This window comes from Vidua macroura, chromosome 10, assembly GCF_024509145.1.
Source record: "Vidua macroura isolate BioBank_ID:100142 chromosome 10, ASM2450914v1, whole genome shotgun sequence".
NCBI classification, from domain to species: Eukaryota; Metazoa; Chordata; class Aves; order Passeriformes; family Viduidae; genus Vidua; species Vidua macroura.
Window position 1 is genome coordinate 7,058,510 of NC_071580.1, and position 24,009 is coordinate 7,082,518.

At 41.9% G+C, this 24,009-nt stretch overlaps 1 protein-coding gene across 2 annotated transcripts in view; it reads left to right on the plus strand.

Annotated features, from left to right (window-relative positions):
• The window catches only part of USP13 (ubiquitin specific peptidase 13), a 50,510-nt gene that overhangs the window by 20,657 nt on the left and 5,844 nt on the right, over window positions 1-24,009 (plus strand). The window contains exons 4-19 of one of the 2 annotated variants that reach the window (XM_053986698.1): window positions 2,300-2,421; window positions 2,843-2,985; window positions 3,181-3,365; window positions 7,899-7,993; window positions 9,889-10,076; window positions 11,548-11,619; window positions 11,881-11,974; window positions 15,116-15,241; window positions 17,076-17,229; window positions 18,501-18,675; window positions 19,050-19,138; window positions 19,492-19,614; window positions 21,034-21,060; window positions 21,769-21,912; window positions 22,887-23,053; window positions 23,549-23,711. In XM_053986698.1, coding sequence (XP_053842673.1) covers window positions 2,300-2,421; window positions 2,843-2,985; window positions 3,181-3,365; window positions 7,899-7,993; window positions 9,889-10,076; window positions 11,548-11,619; window positions 11,881-11,974; window positions 15,116-15,241; window positions 17,076-17,229; window positions 18,501-18,675; window positions 19,050-19,138; window positions 19,492-19,614; window positions 21,034-21,060; window positions 21,769-21,912; window positions 22,887-23,053; window positions 23,549-23,711 — 2,067 coding nt within the window. The remainder of the gene's footprint in view (window positions 1-2,299; window positions 2,422-2,842; window positions 2,986-3,180; window positions 3,366-7,898; window positions 7,994-9,888; window positions 10,077-11,547; window positions 11,620-11,880; window positions 11,975-15,115; window positions 15,242-17,075; window positions 17,230-18,500; window positions 18,676-19,049; window positions 19,139-19,491; window positions 19,615-21,033; window positions 21,061-21,768; window positions 21,913-22,886; window positions 23,054-23,548; window positions 23,712-24,009) is intronic. The other variant, XM_053986699.1, reaches the window with a different exon arrangement.

The following is a 24,009-nucleotide window of genomic DNA, read 5'->3' on the forward strand; positions in this document are numbered from 1 at the left end:
CATGAAGCCTGAGCAGGTAAAAAGGAAATTCCCTTCCCTGCCCATTGCACACAGGAGGCTGGTGCTCCTAAGCATGTGAAGTCCTTAGATGACAGCAGATGATTGCTAATAGGATACTCTGTCTTTCATCCCTGGATCACTGGTTCAGATGCAGGTCAGGCCAGCAGCACTGAAGTCTCTGCTGTTTGGCTGCTGTCTGCCTTGGGAGATGAGCTGCAGTGTGTGTCTGAATTTTGAACACAGGCAACCATATCATTGCTGTTTCTATAAGGGGCTTGCAGGTGCTTTAAGTTAATGTCCAGAGCACAAGGCAGTGAAGATCAGCGGGTGTCACACACGTCCCCAGAGCCCAGTGGCTGCTGTGAGCTGGTGCCAGGTTCCCTCTGGTGGCTGAGGCACTCTGTGACCACAGCCCTGCAAGAGCTTTCACTGCCTCCAAACCTGAGCTTTTATCCTCTCTGAGGAACCTCTCTCCTGTTTAGGAGGTGGTCAGTACTTTTGGCTTTGTTGTGCTGGCCATCACATTTCTGGCATTAAGTGAAAATCCCCTGAGATGTGTTGCTGTATGCACCATCAGCTTGGAGAGCCTCAGTTTCCTTGTTCCACAGAGCAGAAGTGCTGTTAAAAACTGCAGCTGTGGAGATTCCCTCCTGTATCAAACACAGGACTGTAATACAAACTGAGAAAGAAGCCTGGAGTAAAGCGAGGGATCATTATGAAAATGGTGTGATTTGAGGAATCAGTAATGAATTAATACATTCTCTAAAAATGTCATGCTTTCAGTGTGAGAAAATGTTCTTGCTTTGGTGTCTATGTTGAGCTGATGAGAAAGGGCTTTTTTTGGTTGCTGGTGAGAGAGAGTTCATGTTTCTGGAAATCACTGACAGTGGGTGTTGTCACCTCAGGGCTGGCTGGTGCAGCACGTGAGCCAAGAGTTGATGTTCCTCTCAAGAGCTCTTCTTTCCAGGTCAAGTTAAAATGTATTTTGATACTTGTTTTATCATTTGGGTTGTTCAGTCTGTTACTGCTCTCTGGGTAAATAGAGAGCTGAGTTTTCTGAATCTGGCTTCTGTCCTCCTCACCTCTGTCCCAAGCATACATTTGAGATTTCAGGCATTCCCAGGGTGCTGTGGTTGCTGCCAATGCTCGTTTAGGATCGAGTGACTCATTAAGCATCTGCTTGTACTAGGGGGGAATTAAGAGCCAGCTTTGGCTACTGCTCACACATCTCTTTTTTTGGTTGAACCTTATTCTGTCAGTGACTGGTACATCAGAATACAGTGGATCCCACATGTCCAGATGGGAGAAGGATCCAGAAAATCCCATTGTTGCCTGGGTAATTCTTGCAGTTCAATCTTGCAAAATTTCTGACATGTGCATGTTTGGTTTTCACTTCTTCATTTGTCCTAGGAAGAACAGAACAAGGTTTTACTCAGTCTTGTCACTATGTGATAATTAATTAATAATTATATTTTTTCATGGAGCTAGAGACACAAACACTAGCCATTTAATTCTCAGTGCACCCTTCTGCTTCTCTCTGGGTCCACATATTTCTGGGCAAACATTTTAGCTGATGTTGTTTGGTCAAGACTCATATTTAAGAAAAGAAGTCATTCTTACACTGGAAGGAAAATGCACACAAACACTGTGGAAGGCTTGATCTTCAAAGGAAAGCTTAGGTAGCTAATGAGTGCTTTTAAAATAAATAGTTACCCTGATTAAAGAGTGGAGATAGAAAGAGAGGGATATTGTTGGTGTTACTGTACTTGCTGTAGCTATTTAAGACTATGGATGAGACACAGGAATACTTCCAGCCATGGACATCTTTATAGGAGGAAAGGCCACAGGTCCGAGATGGATGGGAGCCACAGCACGTTTCAGACAGGTCTGTGATCTGGAAAATATGGGGTGCTCTTTTTATTTGTCCTCTGCAATTTGGGCATGTGCAGTGTGACCTGGTGTCCATGCTTTATAGCATTTCAAGATTCTGGGTAAAAGGCACAGCAGTATGGCATCCTGATTTTGTCCAAAAGGAGCAGAATTTTGTCTGCTGCTTTGCAGAGAGGCCAAACCAACCCTACCTGTGACTGGGGATGGCATTAAGTGGAGATTTTGGTCCTCAGAACATTCTCTTGAAGGATGGTGAGATTTCAGTTTGGATCAGGGTTTCACAAATATTTCTAGCTAGAGAAACTGCTGAATGATGCCGGGCAAGCAATGTTTATAGTGGTACCCCTGTCACAGTTTTGGAACCTTGATCATGGGACAATCTGCTAACATTGCCCATCTTGTTTTCCAGATCTGGAGATAAGCAGTGATCTCAACAGTGATGACTTTGAATATGAGGATGAAGCAAAACTTGTTATCTTTCCTGATCACTATGAAATCTCATTACCCAACATAGAAGAGCTACCAGCACTGGTCAGTGAGTGTGTGGAAGCGGTTGTAGGAATTGTCTCCTGTTTCTGTTTTTGTCAAGATGTTGCCTTATTTTCTTATGTGCAGTGCTTGTTTGGACATAAAGCTTATTCTTTACCAGCTATAATAGAGTCTCAGTCATTTTTAAAAGTGATCTTTGCCTTTGTTTCTTGGATTTCCTTCTATCTCTTGTATTTCTTCCCTTATTATGGTGCCAGCCTGTCCTAGGAAAGCTCACATAGCACACGTGCTTACTCTCCTGCTAAAATAATGACGACAGTTTAACAGATTAGATGCATATTTGAGTATATAAATAGTCTTTCTGATAAGCAGTTCTGTATGTGGTTAGCAATAGGCTGAATGCCAGGTTCTGTCCAGTCACTGAGTCGTGTCAGGCTTTGACTGACGTCCATTTGTCTTCCAGGTGACGATAGCTTGTGATGCACTGCTCAGTGCAAAATCACCCTACAGGAAGCAGGAACCTGACTCCTGGGAAGAAGAGCTGCAGGCATCTAAACATGCTAAAACACTTGTACAGTTGGACAATGGTGTTAGAATTCCCCCCAGGTGAGGGCAACAAGGTTTGTTCATCGTAGGCTCTCTAATTCAGTCCAGGGTAACTGAGCTAAAGGCAGGAACTCAGCCCACGGTTCCCTTGCGTGGCTCTGGGCGTGTGGGCTGGTTTGACCTGCCATAATGGGAGACACAGAGCTGCCTCCTGCCTTACATATTGCTGCTGTTTCTCCCTGTTTTGTCTGGCAGTGGTTGGAAGTGCTCCAGGTGTGACCTGCGGGAGAACCTGTGGCTGAACCTGAGCGACGGCTCCGTGCTCTGCGGGAAGTGGTTCTTCGACGGCAGCGGGGGCAACGGGCACGCCATGGAGCACTACAGGGAGACAGGCTATCCCCTGGCAGTGAAGCTGGGAACCATCACTCCTGATGGAGCAGGTCAGCTCTGAGATGAGGTTCCTTCTGTGCAGGAGGCTGGCAGTGTGTGTCTGTTACCAGCTGGGTTTGTGCTTCTAGTGCAAGTGTTTGAGAGTGTGAAACTCTTGTGAGTCTGTGATGTTGATCAGGGTTGAGGGGAGTGACACACACTCCATTCTGAGAAAGCCCATACCTATTTTATCTGCTCATTTTATATTTTCTATAAATATTTTTGGCATGTTTGCATAATACTAGGCTTATAACATAAGAATGGTATTAGTCTGAAACAACAGACACTGGAGAAACAATATTTTTTAGTTCTGCTACATTTCCTAGGACAAATGGTTCAATTTTTTGTAACAAAGGAACGACAACAGGGTAATGAGCTTTTTAAATTTAGAAGTCTGTTTGTAACAGCATGTATGGGTTTTTTAATCATAGTGGAAACTCCTTTTTCCTTGTTGAACGAAATGCTGCTGAAACAGTCTAATGAACACTCATCTTCATGGGGCTGCTGTGATGCTCGTTTGTAAAAAATGTGTGATGATCTTGAGAGGGGAAAAAAGCTGTAGCTGTATCCTTGTTTGCATATTCTCCAAGTGGGATGTTCTGCAGTGTTGCTGCAGAGGGGATTATGGTGTGTGAGGATTAAATGGAATAAAAACATGAGGAGCTGAAAAAGTCATAAGCAAAGAGATCTTTTGTTGCAGCTGCATGGAGAAGTAAAAATGGAAGAACACATAGCATGATTATATTTTGGCTTTAGTGCTTATGACTACAGAGATGAAAAATTGCTGTTTAGAGCAGCCCCATTTTTTAACAAGCATCAGTTGAGAGCTTTTCTGAGTCCTATTCAGTGTTGAGGAAAGGCAACTGTAGTCGGATTCAACCAGCTGTGCCACAGAAACACTAAGCAAAAACCATTTTTTTCTCTCCCAGATGGAATGTTATTTCCTTGCATGAGCCTGGCCTTGGATGATTTCTATCCAAATCTCTCAGTTATTGAAGGTGTTTAGGATTTGCCCAGCTGTAGCTTTGAACTGCATCTACAAAACAAACAGGATATTCTGTAGTGGGTTTTTTTCAGAATTTTTCCTTTTCTTTCCCATCTTTAGCAGCAATACTTGTTTCCTTATGGCTTCTGTCCTTGTGCCTCCCACTGATCAGCTGCTTCCTCTCTTATGTGGCCTTTGGGATAACAAAGGACAGGCTGTCATCCTTCCCTCTGAATGAGAGGCACCAGCTGTTCTCCACAGACCTTTGTTCTTCTGGATGATGTTTACTTGGTTTCCCTATAGAAAAGTCTTCCCTCCCCCAACCTTCCTTGTTCCTTTTCAGTAATTATTCTGTCTCTGAACTATATTTCTGTAGTACACATAACCCCTCAGTGGGGCTGGGTGATAGATGAGCTTCAGGAAAGAGGCTCTGTGGCTGATGGTGACACAAAATCTGTCTGTTTTCTGCTTCCCTGGGTTAAAGGTGAAGAGGTGATGGTACAGGAGTAATAATCACTGGTCCCTGCCCTGACATAATTTATTCCTTTTCCACAGCAGTAGGAAGGAGAAGGAGGTGGTGCCAGTATTCCACTGACACTCACCCCATGTGTACACAGAGGAGAGCTCTTTGTCTTGCCCTGAGAAATCTGTGCTGTGCACACTGTGAAAGGTTCCTGAGGTGTTAGCCCCATTTTGTAGCCTTCTGTCAGCAGACACACCTGGGATCAGGGCAGAGACTGAACCAAGCTTCTCTTCCACTCTTGTACCTTGCACAGGACAAGGAGTCCTTTCCAGTAGGGAGTCAGAAGAGTTGTTTGCCTCAGCAGGCTGAGCCCTGGGCAGACTGTGCTGCCTGCTGCCCCTCTTGCCAGTGCCACTGGATTTAATTTCCAGTCACTGTGAGGTTGCTGTGAGGAATAGACTGGGGCATGGAATTGGGCACTGGCAGTGGCAAACCCCTTATGATCAGTGCTGGAAGGAGTTGCTTTGTGGGTGCTGATCTTAGCAGTTGTTGGATACTTTTGGGGGGATCCTGAGCCACTTCTTTCTTTAGGGACAGTGTTACCATTGCCTTTTACCATCTAAGGAGAGATGTCTGCACAGTCAGAACAGGTGTAAATCTTGAGCTGTGGAAGAGAATGAGGTCAAGTAGCATTGACATTTTTATTTTCTTAAAATAATATGAATCATAAAGACTATTATCAGGAAAATACTGTTAGCAGGAAGACGTTTTCCACCCAGGGGATGGTTGGGTACTGGAAAAATCTCCCCAGGGAACTGGTTATAGCACCAAGCCTGAGTTCAAGATGAATTTGGGCAATGGTGGGATGTATCTCAGACCCGTGGTGGAATTCTTTGTGCATCCTGCACAGAGCCAGGAGTTGGACTGGATGATACTGATGGGTCCCTTCCAACTCAGCATATTCTATGATTTTTAAATCTGTTTAATAATCTGTGTTGCCTGTCTCAGATTTATCTTGGTGGGTTTTTTCCCCCCTTCCCCTCCTCCCTTTTTCCCCTTTCTCACTCTAATGGCACCAGGTTCTTGCGTGTCACATTTGCTGACTTGTCTACGTTCCTCATCTACCACAGTCTGTATGACAGCATTGCACACCTGTGTTTGGCACCTCTTATAGTCTGTCTTTGATCTTTTTAAACAAGTGAATTCTGTCTTTTTCCCATTTAAGCTACACAGCAGAAAGCTCTGAAGGCACAAGCTGGGCTTGAGCACAATATTAGTCTCGTGCTCCACTTCTGCTCCTCTGGACCAGTAGTCCCAGCTGATTTGCTCTCTGCAGTTGCCAGAGCAGAGGAAAAACAATATCAAAAGCTTCCACACTGAAAGCAGTCACCCAAGCTCAGTTGCTGTGTAATCTCACTCCATCGGGGGTTTGAAGTTTTTGGGATCATCTGGCTGTGCTGTGACCTCACCAGAATGCTATGGGAATGTTGTGATGCCATGTGTGTGGATGGACAGTCATGTCTTCTGGATGCATTTGCTAGCACACAGTGGAATTCCAGCAGATGGGCAGCCACAGCCACGCACATGCCACAGAGGTCACGGGCACCAGTGTTAGTGGGGCATCTGCTGGCTGGTCAGCAGCTGGCAGCACAGCTCAAAGCCAGCTCCCTGCCCAGAGAGGTTTTCCATAGGGCTGGTCAATGTTAAAAGTTAGTGTTTGAGTTCTTGGCTAACCTTCAATCTCTCATTTCAGTGTGGGTTTGGTACTAGCAGACCTCAAAGAGAATGCCTTTTGTTGAAGGGGATGGGCTGAGCTAGAGCCAGGGTCTGCAGCTGCCAGGAGAGGCTGGGGTGAGGAGCTCCAGAAGTGCCATCTGTGCTGTGAACAGCCTTTATCTGTGCTCCTGCTATCTCCTCCAGGGTTTGCTTCTCTTCCTTTCTCCTGGCTAAGCTTTCTCTGTCAGCCTAGGTCTGGTCTTATGGAGCAAGGTCACTGTGAGAAACTGCTGGGCATGAAGGGAACTTGCCTGAGGGAAATGCAGGGAGCCTGGCACAGGGGTTCTGGATTTTGGTATGAGGACACACCAAAGCGGTCATTAGCTACAGAGGTAGAGACCTCATGAGAGAAAAGATGGAAAGCCTGTTCAAGTCTTACAAGTGCATGTTGTATGACTTCTAGCCTTTCATAATGCCTACAGCTTTATTGTTATTTGTTCATGTAGGTGAAACCTGCTCTGAACTCAGTGCCATTACAGGACTTGATAGGTGAACTCTAAAAAAGAATGTTCTTACTCTCAATATTTTTGTCCTTCTTTTGGATTTATTAAACTTGGTTTCATATTGAAAATATCATCATTAGACATACTCCTTCCCTTTACAATCTGAACTTTGCCCTGCCAGAATGTTTATGAGCTTTTACTTAAGGCTATAAAGGCCTGTCATAGAGAACTGAAATCTAAATCTCCTGTACAATAAAGCAAGGCACCTCACTTAGCTTTTCTCCCTAACCACAAGGTTAGATTAATCTTCGAAGTCCAACCCAGTGGTGTGTAATCCAAAAAAGCCCTCTTTATTCTAATAAAGAATTTCTCTGTTCTTCCTGCATCTCTGTGTGAAAAGGGAAAAAGTGGATTTCTTAAACTGTACTAAAAATTAAAATACTATTGTCAGTAGTGAGCTGGTGTGATATACTCACAGCTTTAATGGATCTGTCTGTATCTAGTAGCTTTACAAAAATTTATCATCTCTTGTTGTCATGTTCAAAATGTGGGCTGGCTACATATCTGAGAACTTTGCATGCCCTATTCCTTGCTTTCCCTACAAATTTCTTATTTTGGGGAGAGGGAATACTATGATCCCTATAAATGTTTTTAGGTTTTAATACTGTGGAGGCATATAATTTCTTTTGAGGAAAGTGCTTGAGGTGATGGTGTTAAGATATTTACTGAGCTATGTGTTTGTGTGTGCACCAAACTTGGAGAATATGAACAAGGCATTTTGTATGGGCAGCCCTGTGCTGAGAGTGCAGTGTTGGTAAACAAGGAGAAGGGATAACATTTGATACTGGGGCTCACTGGTTTCTCTCTGCTTTTGCAGATGTCTATTCCTTTGATGAAGAGGAGCCGGTTTTAGATCCACATATAGCAAAACATTTGGCACACTTTGGAATTGATATGCTGCAGATGCAAGTGGTAGGAAATCCATATTTTATTTAGCTTGTTGTTCACTTCTTTGTTCACTTGGGGGTGGGAGAGAAACAGGAGAAGAATGACACCTGTAGCTTATTTGTGATTCCTTCAGACTGTTATGACAGTATTCAGTTTTGTAAAGTTCAGCCAGCTAATTTGGGGGTTACTGTCAGAGTTCTGAGTAAATCATTGCTCTCAAATCCAGAAATTCCCTTCTGAAAGAGGTACCTCATCGTCTTTAGTTTATATTTTTCACTTTTCCTGTGTGATGTACTATTTGTCTTCAAAATGAAAAACCTCCTTCAATTAGAGAAGAATGTCTGGAATATTTAATTACAGTGAGTGAAGGAAAGCCTATTGCATGTGTGAACAGATACAATTCATAAGCAAAAAGAAACTAAGCAATGGATAAGTTAAAAAGTGGCTGAAAGTTATTTATGTAAATTTCAGTTTAGATTTTGTCAATAAATACATCAGAAAATGAGAAAAATACATTCTCTCAGGTCTAGAAAACAGCATGATCAAAGGCATGACATCCTATGAAGGGACTGGGGAAAAAGGATTCTCTGCGTGTGTCTATGTTAGTAAAGTGCTTTTAATAACTTGTGTTTTAGTGGATGTTGATTCCAGTTCTCTTTAAATGGTGTAGGAAATCAGAATAGGATATGTTTATAAAGGCAGTTGTGGTTTCTGTGGTTGTGTTGGTTTATTGTTTGGTTTGGTTTGTTGTTTTTTGTTTTTTTTAACCCAAGCATATAACCTAGTACCATTACCTGGAGAACAAGAAAATATTAAAAAGAAAAAAAACTGCTACTGGTTAAGTGTATTTCATTGTCCAAGTGGTGAGAATAATTGAAATGCTAGAGAAGAATTAAATTGTGTTTTCAGAAGTCTTCATGATACTAATAATATTTTTGGTATACTAATGTCCTTGCCAGGATCATGAATAAAATTTTTCTTTTATCCAAATCATTCTGGAAAGCCTGTTTTATTCAGAAGCCTTGAAAACCTAGTCTTAGCTGTTGCAAAGGTTTCACCTCTGGTCTTTGGTCTGTACAATTCTTTGAGAAGTGACAGAGCAGTGCCAGCAGTAAATGACCCTATGGTGACCTGCACCTACAGGCTGAAGGCTGACTGTAAAGGGGAGAAACTTCAGTGTCACAAATTATTGGCTTTTACCATTTGAAAAGAAGGGAAGAGTCCTTGGATCTGCAGCTTTTCATGTGGTTTATTTGCTACAAGCAGCAGCAGCTATTCCTGACCATTACAAATGGAATAGGAAACCTGAAAAAATGCAGTTTGGTGCTGAGGCTTGAGGTCACAGGCCTGAGAGAAGAGAAGCTCCCAGCTGGGACTGAGGTCAGGACTGGGAGCACTCAGTGCCAGTGGCTGTGCTAGAGAGCTAAGGGTGTATTGGAGGAACAAACTGCTGGCTTTCTGACCCTCATCTTCCCCTACATGCAGGATTTACCTCCCCTTGTGTCGCACTACGACACGAAATAACTCACACATTTACTCAAGGTGTAAAAGAGCAAAAGGAAGATAACTTTCTTTCTGACCTCGCAATATATAGAATTCTAAAAATGACAGTGGATTGCAGGACGAAATTACTACCTCTCTAACCACACTAGTCAAACTAACAGTCTATCAATTCTCTCCTCTTACAAAGAAAAATACAAAACAATCATTACTTACATAAACATGCGTGAGAAACTCCAATAAAAATATGTAAACATCAGTAAGTATAAAAAACTTTAAAAAAAACAGAACAACATCCTTGCCCATTGCTTTGGCTCTTCGTTACTTGGAGTATAGCTCACAAATTGGTGGTGCTGATGGCAGCAGCATAATTGTGGCAGAAGTTAAAGAGACTAAGATGAAAATCTTGTTGCTTTCAGACAGAGAATGGGCTAAGAGATAATGACATAAAGCCAAGAGTCTCGGAATGGGAAGTGATTCAGGAAGCTGGTGTGAAACTGAAGCCCATGTACGGCCCAGGATACACTGGCATGAAGAACCTGGGAAATAGCTGCTACCTCAATGCTGTCATGCAAGCCATTTTCAGCATCCCAGAGTTCCAGCGAGCGTAAGTAATTCCAAACTGCTTCTTGTCACTGGCTGTTGCATTCGTCAGTTTGTTGTTTTTCTAAGAAAAATGATGATTTCATTTTTGTCTCGCCTGCAGGCAGGTCTCTTTCAGTCAGTTCAGTGGCTGCTTGAAGGATTTAGTGATTGTTTTGGTCTGTTCTGGAAAAGGCTAGAACACAAAAGCCAATCTGCCTTCGAAATAAAAACTTACTGTCTCAGCTTCAGTGGTGGGAAATCATTTGCCACCTTGGAAATTTGATGTCTCAGTCTTTGCTTTTTATATAGAGATGCAGATATCTCTGCCTACCTGGGTATCATCAGTATCACACTAGGGGGTTTGTACTGGCCCGTGCCAGGAGTCATTCTGTGTGATTTGTGCCAAAAACTGGCACAGACATGTTGATATTGATCCATGCTAGTGAAAAACACTGCACCTGTTGCATGCAGGTCTGGCTAAGGGGAGGAACTATCAGAGGCACATTTTAATTAAAATTAAAAAAAAAAATGACAAGAATAGTGTAAATGTATTCTTCCACTGAATAATTAAAAGAGTAAAAGGACAAAAGCACCACAGAAAAATAAGAAATACTCCTGACTGATCAAAGCTGAACACATCACTCCAAGGAGAGAACCCTTTTTATAAAGGACAGTGCATGATTTGAAATAAAATTCCGAGTGCCCTTTCCTTCCAAAGCAGCAGTAGTGTATGTGCTGGAAGTGAAGCTTTTAGGTTTTGGAAAATCTCCCAGGTTTTCATGTTACAAATTACATTCTGGAGAAGAGGGAGAAAACTTCTGTTTATTTTCTTTGTTAGCCATATGGAGTACAGTCTGTAGATTCAATGCCAGCTCTTCTACCTCCACTGCTGAAAAATATCAAAGTGGACTTTGTTAAGGAGGATTATTTTCCACAGCATGGTCCTGGGAGTTACCTGGAGGACTTAGTGTCATCAAAATAGTGGAGATCTTTGATGAGAGAGGGACCAGCACCACGGCCATACCTGCCCAGCCTGTTTTGTCCTGTGCTCAAGGGCAGCCAATGCTCAGAGAGTGCTGCTGAATGCTGCACTGTCCAACAGGCTGGCTAGAACAATGTTTCCTTCAGTGTTATCAGAATTGCTTTTCTTGTGAAACCCAATTGAAATGTTCTTTTTGCATATTTTTGTCGTGATACAAACCTGAGTTTACTTGGTTATGTTGATTGGGAGTAAAAAGTACACTGGTTCTCAACTCAGTTCTGGTTTTGACCAACACCATCCTGCAGCTTTTGCAAGATTAAGGAATAGAATGTAAATTCCAGATGAACAACACAGCCATATTCTTTATAGCTAGGAGCTTCCAAGTAAAACCTCAATGTCCATTTCTTTATTTCTTTGCTATTATTTTTGCATGACAGAAGCACACATTGGGGATAGATTGAATCACTAAGCTGCAATATTTGAATGTTTCTGCTTTGTTCTTGCTGCCCAGGTATGTGGGAAACCTTCCACGAATATTTGACTACTCCCCTCTTGATCCAACACAAGATTTCAATACTCAGATGTAAGTGACATTTCTCAGTTATTTACTTGGTCAGGTTAAATAAAATCTAAATGATTTAATGGCAGAGCAAAAGAACACCTTTTCATGAGCTCAGAAGTGAGATATGGCACAGGGAGATTGAGATTTGACCACTTAGTTGCAGGTAATGATGGTTCATCAAGGAGTCAAAAGCAGTAAACTTAATTTTTTTTGTTTGAAGTAAGTCTTCTTTTCTGTTTTTCTCACATGTTTGTTTCCACCCCTCCACTTTCTTCCTTACAGGGCTAAACTGGGACACGGCCTCCTTTCAGGCCAATACTCTAAGCCACCCATGAAATCTGAGCTCATTGAGCAGGTGATGAAAGAAGAACACAAGGTATTTGCCTGAGTTTGTACAGCCACTGGTAACTAGGTACAAGTGATATCCTGAGAAAGGGGAACAGGTGCTGGGCATTGAGGAACACGTGTGGGTCCAGCATGGATGGGATGTTTAGCAAGGTGGAATGTGAAGATTACTAAGTCAGGGATAAATTAGTCAGGCACTATTTGTGCAGTGCATCAAAGCAAGCACTGGTTCTGCTGATAAGGTGCTCTGCTGCTCCAGTGATGAGTGCAAATGTTCACACAGCTCGCAACCAGTGTTTATCTTCTCTGAGGAACAACAACAACAACAACAATGCTATGCAGAGTCCTGGGGGCAAACTTCTAAACCCTCTTTAAATTTCTGAAAGAACTATAAAGAGCTAAAGAATTGTTTCCAGGAAGTGTCTGACAGTACTGCACTTGATTTCAGGAGAAGGTAATGAAGATTAGGTGGTGCTGGGGGCTTTGGAGATGGAGGAGCCACAGGAGTAATGCATGCTTCTGCCACAGAGGGATGGTGGTGGTTGCCACAGAAATAGATATTTTCCTCTACCTTCATGTATCAATTATTGACATAGGAATTTCTCCTGAAATCAGAATGCCAGTAAGATTTTGGACAGACAGAGCATCTGGTACAGAGTGGTTTGCATGATCTGGAAGTCGTGTGTCTCCCAAACAATTGCTTTGTACAGTGACAATTCATTGTTTTGGAGCAGCAAATGAATCCTGCTTGTTCCCATTAAATAAAGTTCAAGGATAATCAGCACTGCACTGGGACAAAGGAATAGTGGCACAGATTTCAGCACACTCCATTCATTGAATTATGTGTACTGACTGACCTGCTTTCCTAAACACATACAGGATGTGACTGGAAAATACTGTGCTAGAAGTTCAGGGATCTGAATCCTTGGAATAAAGCTGCACCCCCATGTTTAGCTCAGCAGCCACCATGAGATGAGATATTGAGAACTCTTTAATGACAGATGGTATAAAACTCTGTCAGGTTGTAGTAGGCATCTACTGACATTTCACTTGTGTTCATTAGTTCAGTTTAATGAAGCTGAAGTTGCATGCATGAAGCATCCTTATCAAGCAATTCAGAGCATATATTAGGATTTGAAACGGCTTTTACAGCTTTTTTTTTGCTTGTTGTACTGATGATTTATTTACAGAAAAAGTCAGGTATAGATATTTTCTCTATTTCTTCACTCTTGTAATACAAATCTATGTTTTTTCAGGTTGAGGATGCTTTTTTTTTTCTTTTCTTTGCTTAGCATTTTAGACCTTAAATGTTTTTAAGTGCTTCTACTTTGTGTCTATAATATCAATTATTAATTTTACTTTTATTCCTTTATTTTTTTTTCCCCTTCTACATGCAAAGAAGTTCTCAATCTTTCTGAGCCTTTGGAATTCATCCAAAGTTTTGGGGAGTTGTTGCCTGTAAAAGCATTCATATGAGATCTGCAGTGGTCCAGCACAATCTATATTTAGCTAAACTGTTTTGCAACTGTTGATGGGGAGAGTATGCCAGGTATTCAGTAAATATTCGTGGTGCTGTGGAGTTGAAATTTTTTACCACAGAAGTTTAGCCTGGAAATGGCAGCATTTTCCTTGGACCCACTTTAGGATTAAAAAGAGGCTGAATGCCTAAAGGCTCATCAGCCAGGGCTTGATTTTCTGCTTTGAGCTTTAACATTTCTTCTGGGTTTGTTTGTTTGTTTTTTTTTTGTTTGTTTCCCTTTTATTGTCCCTGAGGTGAGATTGCAAGATTCAATCCTTGTTTTGCAGACTGTCACACATGGCATGCTCCTCTTCTTCCTGCTCAAGTGGCTGAGTACAAAGTGTAGAGGTGGAAGCAAGGCTTGATTCCAAACTCACTGCATTATACAGCAGTGTGCCACATTCTTGCTTCTGGCATAGGAAGAAGTTATAATGTGAAGTAAAGTTATTGTGCTTTGTGCACTTCTCTCCCCAGTCCTAGTTTTGATGAAAGGCAGTTGAGGACACTGAAGCAATACATAACCCAGGATGCAGAAATGCCCAGAACATCTCTCTGTGCAAGCCATAGAGACTCTGTCTCTTGATGGGAGCCTTTAAGGATCATCTTGGCCTGATGTGGTTGGTGGTGTACTGCCAAAAATGGAAAAAGCATTTAAAAATGAAAATCTGCTTCTGATTTCAGTGGGACTAGGAATACTGCACCCTGGTAAAACAAAGAAAAAAATTTACTCTTCCAGTATTTTATATGGCCTCCATTTCATGCTGCTTATTCTATTTTTATATTCATATGACAGTGCAAGTGTAGTAAGGAATGAAACTGGCTGAGTTTTTAACAGCCTCTGAGTGCTCCTAAAGGTTGTACTTTTGCTTGGATTGTCCCGAAAATTATTTGGTTTCATGGATGGTGAGGGCAAATCTGAGTAATAGCTTCTGACCCCTTCAAAAATGTTATTTGAAAGGCATAACAGCTAGAGTTGTCTTGAGGATCTGGAATGGTTGGAGAGGTTCTTAAAGTGGTAAAAAGGATTAGAAAGTTAAAACCAGGACTGTCTTGGAAGCCAGAGATTTCCTAATTTAGGGCAGTTTGCTCCTGATGTAACTGAATGGCCGAAGGCAGTAAGTTATGGTTTTTCAACATGACCAATACCTGCAAATTGCAAATTCATGTCTGCTCTTAACAACTCACCTGGGAATGCATGCTGCACACATTAGTTGTTCTCTGCTTGGTTCTGTACAGCTCTCTGGAAAGGTTTTTGTCCTGAGGAAAGCTGCCAGCTGACACACCAAAGTGCTTCAGTGCTCTGGCACAGGGTTCTGAAAGCAATATCAAATGTTATATAACAATGTAGGATTTCAGCCTTTCTGAAAACTACTAACCTTTAAAAACCTCCAGTAATCTCTAAAATGCCAATTGCCAAAGGACAGGTAGAGTGAGATCTGTAGGAACTAAGCCATAAAACATGTTCTAAAACTCCCTCAAATCTTGTTTCAGGACCCTTCCCATATTTATTAAAATGGAAAAATAGGTGAAATAGAAGCTATCATTCCTCCAGTGCCAGAAATGGGCCACAGATTTAGTGGAGTAACTTTGTGATATTTGGTTCATGATTGACTAAAAATCCCTTTTTAAATGGTTTTTCTCTCTTTTATTTAGCCTCAACACAATGGAATATCTCCTCGAATGTTCAAGGCTTTTATAAGTAAAGGCCACCCAGAATTTTCCTCTAATAGACAACAAGACGCACAGGAATTTTTCCTACATCTTATAAATCTAGTAGAGGTGAGAAAACCTGAATTGCTGCTTCTTTTTCTGGTTATATTAGACAATGAAGGCAAAACTGTTACATGAGTGGCTCATATTTTAGTTATATTATTTTTAGCCTTAGATATGTAGAAGGTGGGACTAATTACAATGTGTTTTGTTTTAGAAACATTTGCTTTCTTAATTCTTCTTTACTTCAGACTCTTGCATGACCATGAACAGGGCCAGTGGTGCTGCTAACAAATATGAAGAGGTCAAGCTTCACTGTACAGGCCATAAGTTTCATAAACATATGTGACCTTTTAAATTGCTTTTCCTGTTTACCATATTGAAGTGTCCCATGGAATATTAATGAATTGGGTACTATGATTATTATTGTTATTGTTCCAAATCCATATAATTGTTGGGAGCAAATTAATTACCCTGTCCAGCTGTTTTACAAATCCCAGCTGTATGTTATTGAATCATGGGAGGAAGGATTCCCCTGCTGAAAGCAGAGTGGCTGTTTGTAAGTGGAATATTTCTGTAAACAGCTTTAGTTCCACCAAGCTCCAGCTCAGTGCTGTGTGTAAAGGAATCATACTGTGAATTTTAATGCTGTCTTTTTGAAAAGGAATTTACAAATACATGCAGTTGTGATGTAAAGCATTTCTTGTCTACCCTTCCTCCCTCGTTTTCCCATTTTCCCCAAGAATCAAGGCTATTTATTCATGTGTTCAGTCTCTAGATGAAGTTACTCACATTTGTATGCATAATGTTCCACATCCCTAAATGCATGTACTGATTATAGGGTGGTTAGAAGAGACTTTTCTGTTTCTTGCCTGATAAGGGGCATTAACATGAACAACAAAGAGGAGATATATTATTTGCATGACATTCCCATCTGGATAATGAACTACAAGTTGCTTGCTCTGTTTCAGTGCATATTCAGAGTGGTAGGAGCAATTCTATTTGCTGAGAGGATGCTCCATGTTATTTATCTGAGCTTTCTGTCTTTACTGTAACATGTCACCTTCCTACCTTCTGTTCACCTTGACTCAGGTTCTTGGGGTACATACCCTGCAAGTTCTGTGTGTAGAAAGATGCTGCTGTGAGTGCAGAAATTGTGGATTTTGGTGGTTTTCTCTCTAGGTGCCAGAGCTCTGCACACAATCCAGTGTGAGCTGAGCTGCCTGATCAGTGTCTTTGTGCTTGCCTTAAAACAACCAGCAGCCTGGGTCTTCTGGTCATTTTAGTGATCACCACACATCGAATCTTTTACTTCTTTGCTAAGATTGGGATTAAATTGCGAGGTGGTATTTCTTGTTTGGACTTAAGATGTTTATTAGTCCTTATCTATATTATAGCCTTGCAAGTTGTGAGTTTTACAGTACTTCTCTCTAACAAGGTAAAAATGAAGTTGTATCTTTTTCTCTGCAAGGCTTTTTAAGGATAAACTGTCTAATTAAGAAATTGCACCTAAAATATTTTTACTTCTAAGCTAATAACTACTCATGCTCCGCAATGAGGACTTTTTTATCCAATTACCCAATTCTACTTAAGCCTATGAAGAAGAAGGTGAAGAAGAAGGTAAAGAAGAAGGACTAGCTTCTGCTTTAAAACTTTCACTTTGCTTTATACATATTACTACATTCTAAAACCTTAAACTCTAGGTTTTCTACTATGTGATATTACACACTTCTATCCAAACTACACACTGATAATCTCAGTTCTATCATTCAGTTTTGGAAGCTTTCTCTATGGCTTCAGGCTTCGCTAAAATGCAGTGTTCTCTTGGGGGTCAGTGTCTGTCAGCACAGAAAGTTCTGGGTTCCAAAGGCACAGAAGTGATTTGGTGTGCTGTTCCTTTCAGAGGAACCCTGTGGGTTCAGAGAACCCCAGCGATGTTTTCCGGTTCCTGGTGGAGGAGCGCACGCAGTGCTGCCAGTCCAGGAAGGTGCGCTACACGGAGAGGGTGGACTACATCATGCAGCTCCCTGTGGCCATGGAGGCAGCAACAAACAAAGGTAAAGGAGCAAACTGCTCTGCTTGACCCAGGGATGTGCCACATTGTGCCCAGAGATCCCCACCAGCACTGAATCCCCTTCGTCCTGGACAGTGAAACAGTTTGTGAAAACTTCTTCATTATAAAAATGAATTGAACATACTAGCTAATTAATATATTTTAAAAACACACACTCACAAAGAAAAACTGAAACCAAAATCCCAAATCTGCTTTCTGTTCTTTAGGAGCAGGTTATAAGATTGCATGTGGTAATAGAGAATAGGGGTATAGGGTAGTTTGTCATCTATAAATCTAAAATACACAATTTGGATGTTCTGGGCTTTAGGGGAGGAGGGAGGGAGGATGAAGTGTTGGATGTTGATTTAATAAGCAGGACTGTATTTTCTCATGCCTGTGAAAAGCATCCTTGTTTTTAAAGGAGAAAATGGCCAAGGAGGCTTGAAGACTTGGGAGCAGGAGGGAGGCACTGACAAGTTGTGGTTGCATCTGCAGTCAGTGGTGAAGAGCCTTGCAGAATAAATGTATGCTTGAGGTAGAAGTGAAGGGGCCATCACAGGAACATGAAGGGAGATGTGTCTCTGATTTCCTACATAATCTGAACATTTAAAATATTTTAAAACCAGAAGGTTCTAATTTGATTGTTTGATGAGATCCTATGAAATACCACAAGGCAGAGAATTCTACCTACTTTTTACCCAGCCTACAACTCCTTGCACTGGACATGAAGTTTTGGAGAACTTTTCATTCTTTGTTCATCAGTTTCAGAGCTGACTCTGTTGCTTATAAAAGAACATGTTATTTCCAGGTAATGACTCAGGAGACAGATTAGTTTGTGAATTTACCATATGGCACTGCTCAGCTTACCAGTGTCAAGACTTTTTCTAGATCATACATAATCCTGGCCTGTCTAAAAAGTCAGATGACACAGATGGACAGCAATAACTCTCCAACTCAGATTGAGCTCTGATAAAATGGCTGTGTGGCATTACTGCTCACACAGGATTTTGGCTGTCATGGCAAAATTTTCATTGCCTTTGTCCTGGTATTTCCAGTTCTGTGTTTTCACCATGAACAGAAACCTCAGAGATGTGACTGTAAGTGTAGCTCCTGATCCCAGCGCAGACAAAACAATTTGATGTCTAGTTAAATGTATGTAAAACTTTTATTGCTAATTAGGTTTTTGCATTTCTAAAACTTGCAAAAATAAGCCTGATGAGGAACACATAACCATGACAATGTTCATTAGCTTCTAGTGTTGTGTGTATTTCTCAGATGAATTAATTGCCTATGAATTGAAGAGGCGAGAAGCAGAAGCTGCAAGGAGACCTCTGCCAGAGCTGGTCCGTGCCAAGATCCCATTTAGTGCTTGTCTGCAGGCCTTTTCTGAACCAAGCAATGTAGAGGATTTCTGGAGCAGTGCCCTCCAAGCAAAATCTGCAGGAGTTAAGTAAGTGTGTGTCTGGCTGCTTGTTAAAAACTGTGCTCTGTGCTTATCTTGCTACTTGGATGTGGTGCAGAGAGAAACACACAAATGCACAGTGAGCTCTGGCATTACATTAGTGTTGGGGCTCATCAATATGATGAGCAGACCAAGCCTTGCAAGAGTTGTAATGATGAACTGAGCAGGAAATTAATTGTTCTCAATGGTCAGGCTCCAAGAAGCAATGCACTGTTGAGAGCTTGAACTTTAAATGCTTGTAGGATTGGATCCTTGGTATCAACCAGCAATAGCTCATCTCAGTGTGCACGAGGTACTGGGATCTGTGCTGCTGGGGATTCTGTTGCCTGCTTTCAGTGACTTGTGTTTCTTGTCCTTCCCAGGACTTCCCGTTTTGCTTCCTTTCCTGAGTACTTAGTGGTGCAGATAAAGAAATTCACCTTTGGCCTTGACTGGATACCCAAAAAGCTTGGTATGTGTTTGTTTTATTTACCTTTCTATCCCAGATAATTAATAAGATGTGCACACCTGAGGACCTGACTCAAGTCTTAAGTTTGTACTGTGAAGATCCTAACTGAACCTTCTTCCCTTTTACAATAAATTTAACCAATCCATCACGTCTGTGGAGCTAAAACACAGTTTCATGTCATCTGAGCTAGTTAAATTGTGCTTTGGCATTCCAAATTTCTCCAAGAGTTCTTTTCAGAAGGAGAATCCTGGCTGTTCCTGTACCTTGAGTACCAGTTCCCTCTCTGAAGGGGTAGGTTGCACCATAAGGCTGTTTTGTTGGCTGCACAAGCTTAGCCCATTTCTCTGCCCTTGTAGATGTTTCTATTGACATGCCAGATTTCCTGGATATCAGTCACCTTCGGGCCAGGGGGCTCCAGCCAGGAGAAGAGGAACTCCCAGACATTGCTCCTCCCATTGTCATTCCTGATGACCCAAAAGGTATTTACTGACTTACTCTCCCCTGTATTCCCCTTTCCTTCCAGCACACGGGGATTCTCTTTAATCTTCACTGTTCGCAACTATGAACAAAAAATTACAAATTACTTCTGTAATTGAAGACTGTTACAACACCCCACAACTTTTTTTCCTCCCTGCTGGACAACCCTAGTTCTTCCACCTTTTCTATTTTGGGGATTCATTATAGAATCACAGAGTTTTTTGAGTTGGAAGGGATCTTAAAGATCATCTAGTTCCACCCCCCTTACCATGGGTAGGGACACCTTTCCCTAGAAGGTTTGATAATTAATGTTGCTGTCCTTGACTCTCTCCAGGGAACCTTCAGTGCATGTCCATTACTCCCTTGGAGTAAAGTCAGTGTGCACTTCCCAGGCCCAGCACAGTACAGCAATGCTTAATACACAAAGGACTACAGTTTAAGAGAACAGCTTTCCAGGCATAGGCTAAGACTATTTATTTTAAAAATACAAGAATTGTTAGGCCCTAGCAGCTGTGCCTGCACACACAGTCCTCATCTCTGGATGTACATGGGCTGCATTGAAAAAAGCTCTGTCTCAAGGAGAAGATGGCAAACAGCTGACTATAATGTTTGTGGAGAAGAAAGAAAGAGGAGTGATTAAAATGCTATGCTGGTTCTTTTTTTCTTAAATACTGTTTCTTTTATGCTAAAGTTCAGAAACAAGAATATTAAATATCCTCCTTCTTTATTCCCTGGGTTTCCCTGGAGAATCAAATGGTTTATAGCAAGTAAAATCATGTTTTTATGGTGTGACCTTAGAGCCAGGTGGCTGCACTTTCCCCCAGATGACTGAAGTTTGAGTGCCTCAGTATTTAATGTGAAGCCAGTAATGCAGCTGCTCTCATGACATGAGTGCCCCCATTTGCTTGGATATTTATAATAATGGTGGCAGAATACCATTCTGCATGTATGTGAAAGAAAGCCAGTACCTGAAATTGTGTGCAGAACAAGGATATGACAAACTTCAATTCTCTCAGGGTTTTGATTCCATCCCTTATCTAGGTGACTTCCTCACAAAGGCCTGTACCTTCTTACCCTCAGGCTGAATGGACTGACCTAGTTTTAGTGTAAATGCATGGGTGATGATACTTTATTTTTAAGATTCTTGCTTAGGTCAGCCATCAGCTTTATTTCCTACTGGTTTATGGTATCAGTGACACTTTGCTCTGAACTGAGTTAGGGAAAACAATTACTGAGCAGAAATATCCCTGCTCTAATTCATGGCAAAAACATCAAGGAAGTAAGGATGAAACTGCCCTGTCTTCATGAAGTCAAATATTTCTATGAGTTTAAAAATATAGAATTGTTTTACCCATATGGATCTACTTAACCTTCATATATGTCCTTTTCCCTGTTTTTTTTTTTCCATTGTTAATTTTCAGATCACATGACGAACCATTTCATGGAGTGTACGTATCCCATTTTTCTACTACTTAAAAAATGGTTATGCTTTTGCTCAGCTAATGGCTTCTCTCTCCTCATAGAGATGCATGAAGCCTTGCTCTGCATGCTTCCAAACAAAAGCTGATTTCTGTGCTTGTTCAGTGTTTACTTCCATGTGTGCAGGACTCTGAGGGTTTGTATAGACAGAATATGAGCTGCTCCTCTGCCTGCTGTCTCTCAGGAGGATCTTGCAGTCCTGGGGGTCTCAGCCTCTCAATCTCTGCTCTCTGATCTCACATAAAGCTGTCTTACCCTGTCATCCAGAGGCTGCCAGATCTGGCAGCTGTTATTTCTCTGACCTGCAAGATCCTGCCTTTGAGAAGGGCTTGGTTTTGGCTGCCATTTCTAGCTGAGCTCAGCCCCTGACTTCCTCACCCCTTAAAATCTAGTGCTGAGGTATTTTAAAATAAATGAACTCCTGTAGGAATTCATCAAGATTTAATGATCTCTGTGGGGGTCTGTGTCCCTGCTGAGACAAAACATTATCAGTAAGTCCATAACAACGACTGTAATGCTTTGTACAGGGCTGTTTTCTGGTGGCTGTGGGTTTATTGAAGTACTAAACCAAATCCAAGCAATATGTACTGTAATATATGGCACCGTGAGTAACAATAAGAAATATTATGCAATGGATGAAATGACACTTTTATATTTTAGAAGGTCCTTTCTTGCAGCCCTAGATATTGATGAGTCTTCAGTTATGCAGCTGGCAGAGATGGGCTTTCCTTTGGAAGCGTGTCGGAAAGCTGTGTACTATACAGGCAACCTGGGTGCTGAAGTTGCTTTCAACTGGATCATTGCACACATGGAAGAACCAGGTCAGTGACTGGAGGGTGTAAGTTAAACTCAACTCCTGGTTGTGGATTTTGGCAGTCAGTAGAAATTTTATAATGTGTGACAGAGAAACAACGAGCCCCCTTCCCCACCTGGCAAACCTGGAGGTGTGAGTGAATTTTCCTAAGCTGCTCCTGGGATGTGCAGACCTTGACCATTATGTGGTATCCTCTGCCTAGAAGAAGACAACAAACTAAGCTACACCAGAAGTCCTGTCCTCACCACTGGTGTGGGCCAGCTCTGTTTCCACCCTTTGGCTAGGTCCGTGCTGCTAAGGGGGAAGCTGACTTGTGACCAAGTGTAAGTACAAAGAATCCTGTGGTCTGGATGCTTTCCTTCCATATCAGCCTTCTCTAGCTCAGGCTGGAGCATTCATGCCATACTTGGGCTGTCTAGTGATGGACAGGGCTGCTAGATGTTCTCCACTTCCTGTGTTTCATCTGTGCAAAGTCTGGGCTCATGACTGAGCACTGAGTGCATCTGAGTACTCCCTTGCCAGGAAACTCCAGATTTGGTTGAGTTCACGCTTCACCATGAGCTTTTGTGTTGCTTGTGTAAATGGGGAATGAGTTTCACTTGGGTTTAGCAGACATTTTCAGATATGGAATCAGTTCATTTTACATCTATGCACTGGGTTGTCTATTATCCTGATGCCATCATTGCTTCCATATCAATCTTTGCTGCTTTCCTGCAGTTGTTTCACTTCTGCAATGTGCTGAGTTATTCCAGTCTGCTCAGTATGAGCACGTGCACCTAGATATTTTGTAAAGTGCACATTCATTTTGTTGTTTTTAAGGCTTTCCACACATCTAAGTCCGAATTTAGATGACAGTGAAATGAACTTACATTGATTTCAGGACTGCTTTTGAGGTCCCGTGTGTTGTTTGTTCGTGTTTGTTGTTGACTTTCCAGTTAAGTGAGGCAAAAGAAGGAACTGATGAATGTTTGTTTGTTCCAGACTTCGCTGAGCCATTGGTCATACCTGCATTTGGAGAAGTAGCTTCCAGTGGGGCAGCTGCTTTAGGAGCTGTAGGGTTAGATAACCAGCCTCCTGAAGAGATGGTTGCAATTATCATTTCCATGGGATTCCAAAGGAATCTGGCGATTCAGGCGCTGAAGGCAACAGTGAGTTCCTGGGTTATTGGTAGCACTGGGGCTCTGTTTCATGTTCTGTGCTTTGTGCATGTGAGTGCTCAGATGCCTTGAAATGTGTGCAGAAATCCAGTTAGTGGATGGTGAGCCTGGAACTATCCTGGCAAAGTGTGGGATGCCTGACTTCTCTGGAGTGGGGAAGGTGCTTTGTGTGTTTCACTAGAATGGTAAAGTGTTGAAGGCAGTGAGGAAAACATACCTGCTTTTACTACCTGTTGAAAAATAAGCTGGATGCCTGAAGACTGTGTATCTGCAAGATAAGAACCTGGGGCAGTGGGTCTTAGTTGTGGGATTATTTCTTTTCCATATATCAAGATTTTGCAGAGTGCTTGCTGAATGCTATTTTCCAGGGAGGTAGAGGTATCTTAAAATTTTTAAGTGCTGTAAACATGATCCTTACTCTGTTCAAAGGCAGTGTGGTGTTAGAGAGTGTGTTAAAGGCTGCTCTTTTGATTGTTTGACTGGCAGAACAATAACTTGGAGCGTGCACTGGAGTGGATCTTCAGCCACCCTGACCCTGATGAAGAAAGTGACCCTGCTTTGGACACGATGGATATGGAGAACAATGCTAATGCCAATATCCTTGCAGAGACAGGGTCAGAGGGACCCAGGATCAAAGATGGCCCTGGAAGTAAGTTCTGCTCCAACTTGGACCTGGCTGTCATTCCATTGTGTCACACCCACCCTGTTCATAGAGTCCCTTCTGTTTTGAAAGTAGTTATTGTGGGCTCTTTTGGACACAATCCAGACAATTTACTTGCAGTCTTGTTTCTGGGGCTGAATACAGCTCTGTGGGCCACTGAGTTCTGTGGGCTGTGTTGCTACCAGAGCACACAAGTCTCTCCTGGCCTAGGTCTACTTTTTGTTCTGTTGCTATAAGATAAAAAGACAAAGAAAAGCTAGAATGTTTAAATCTTCAGAGGTTGAGC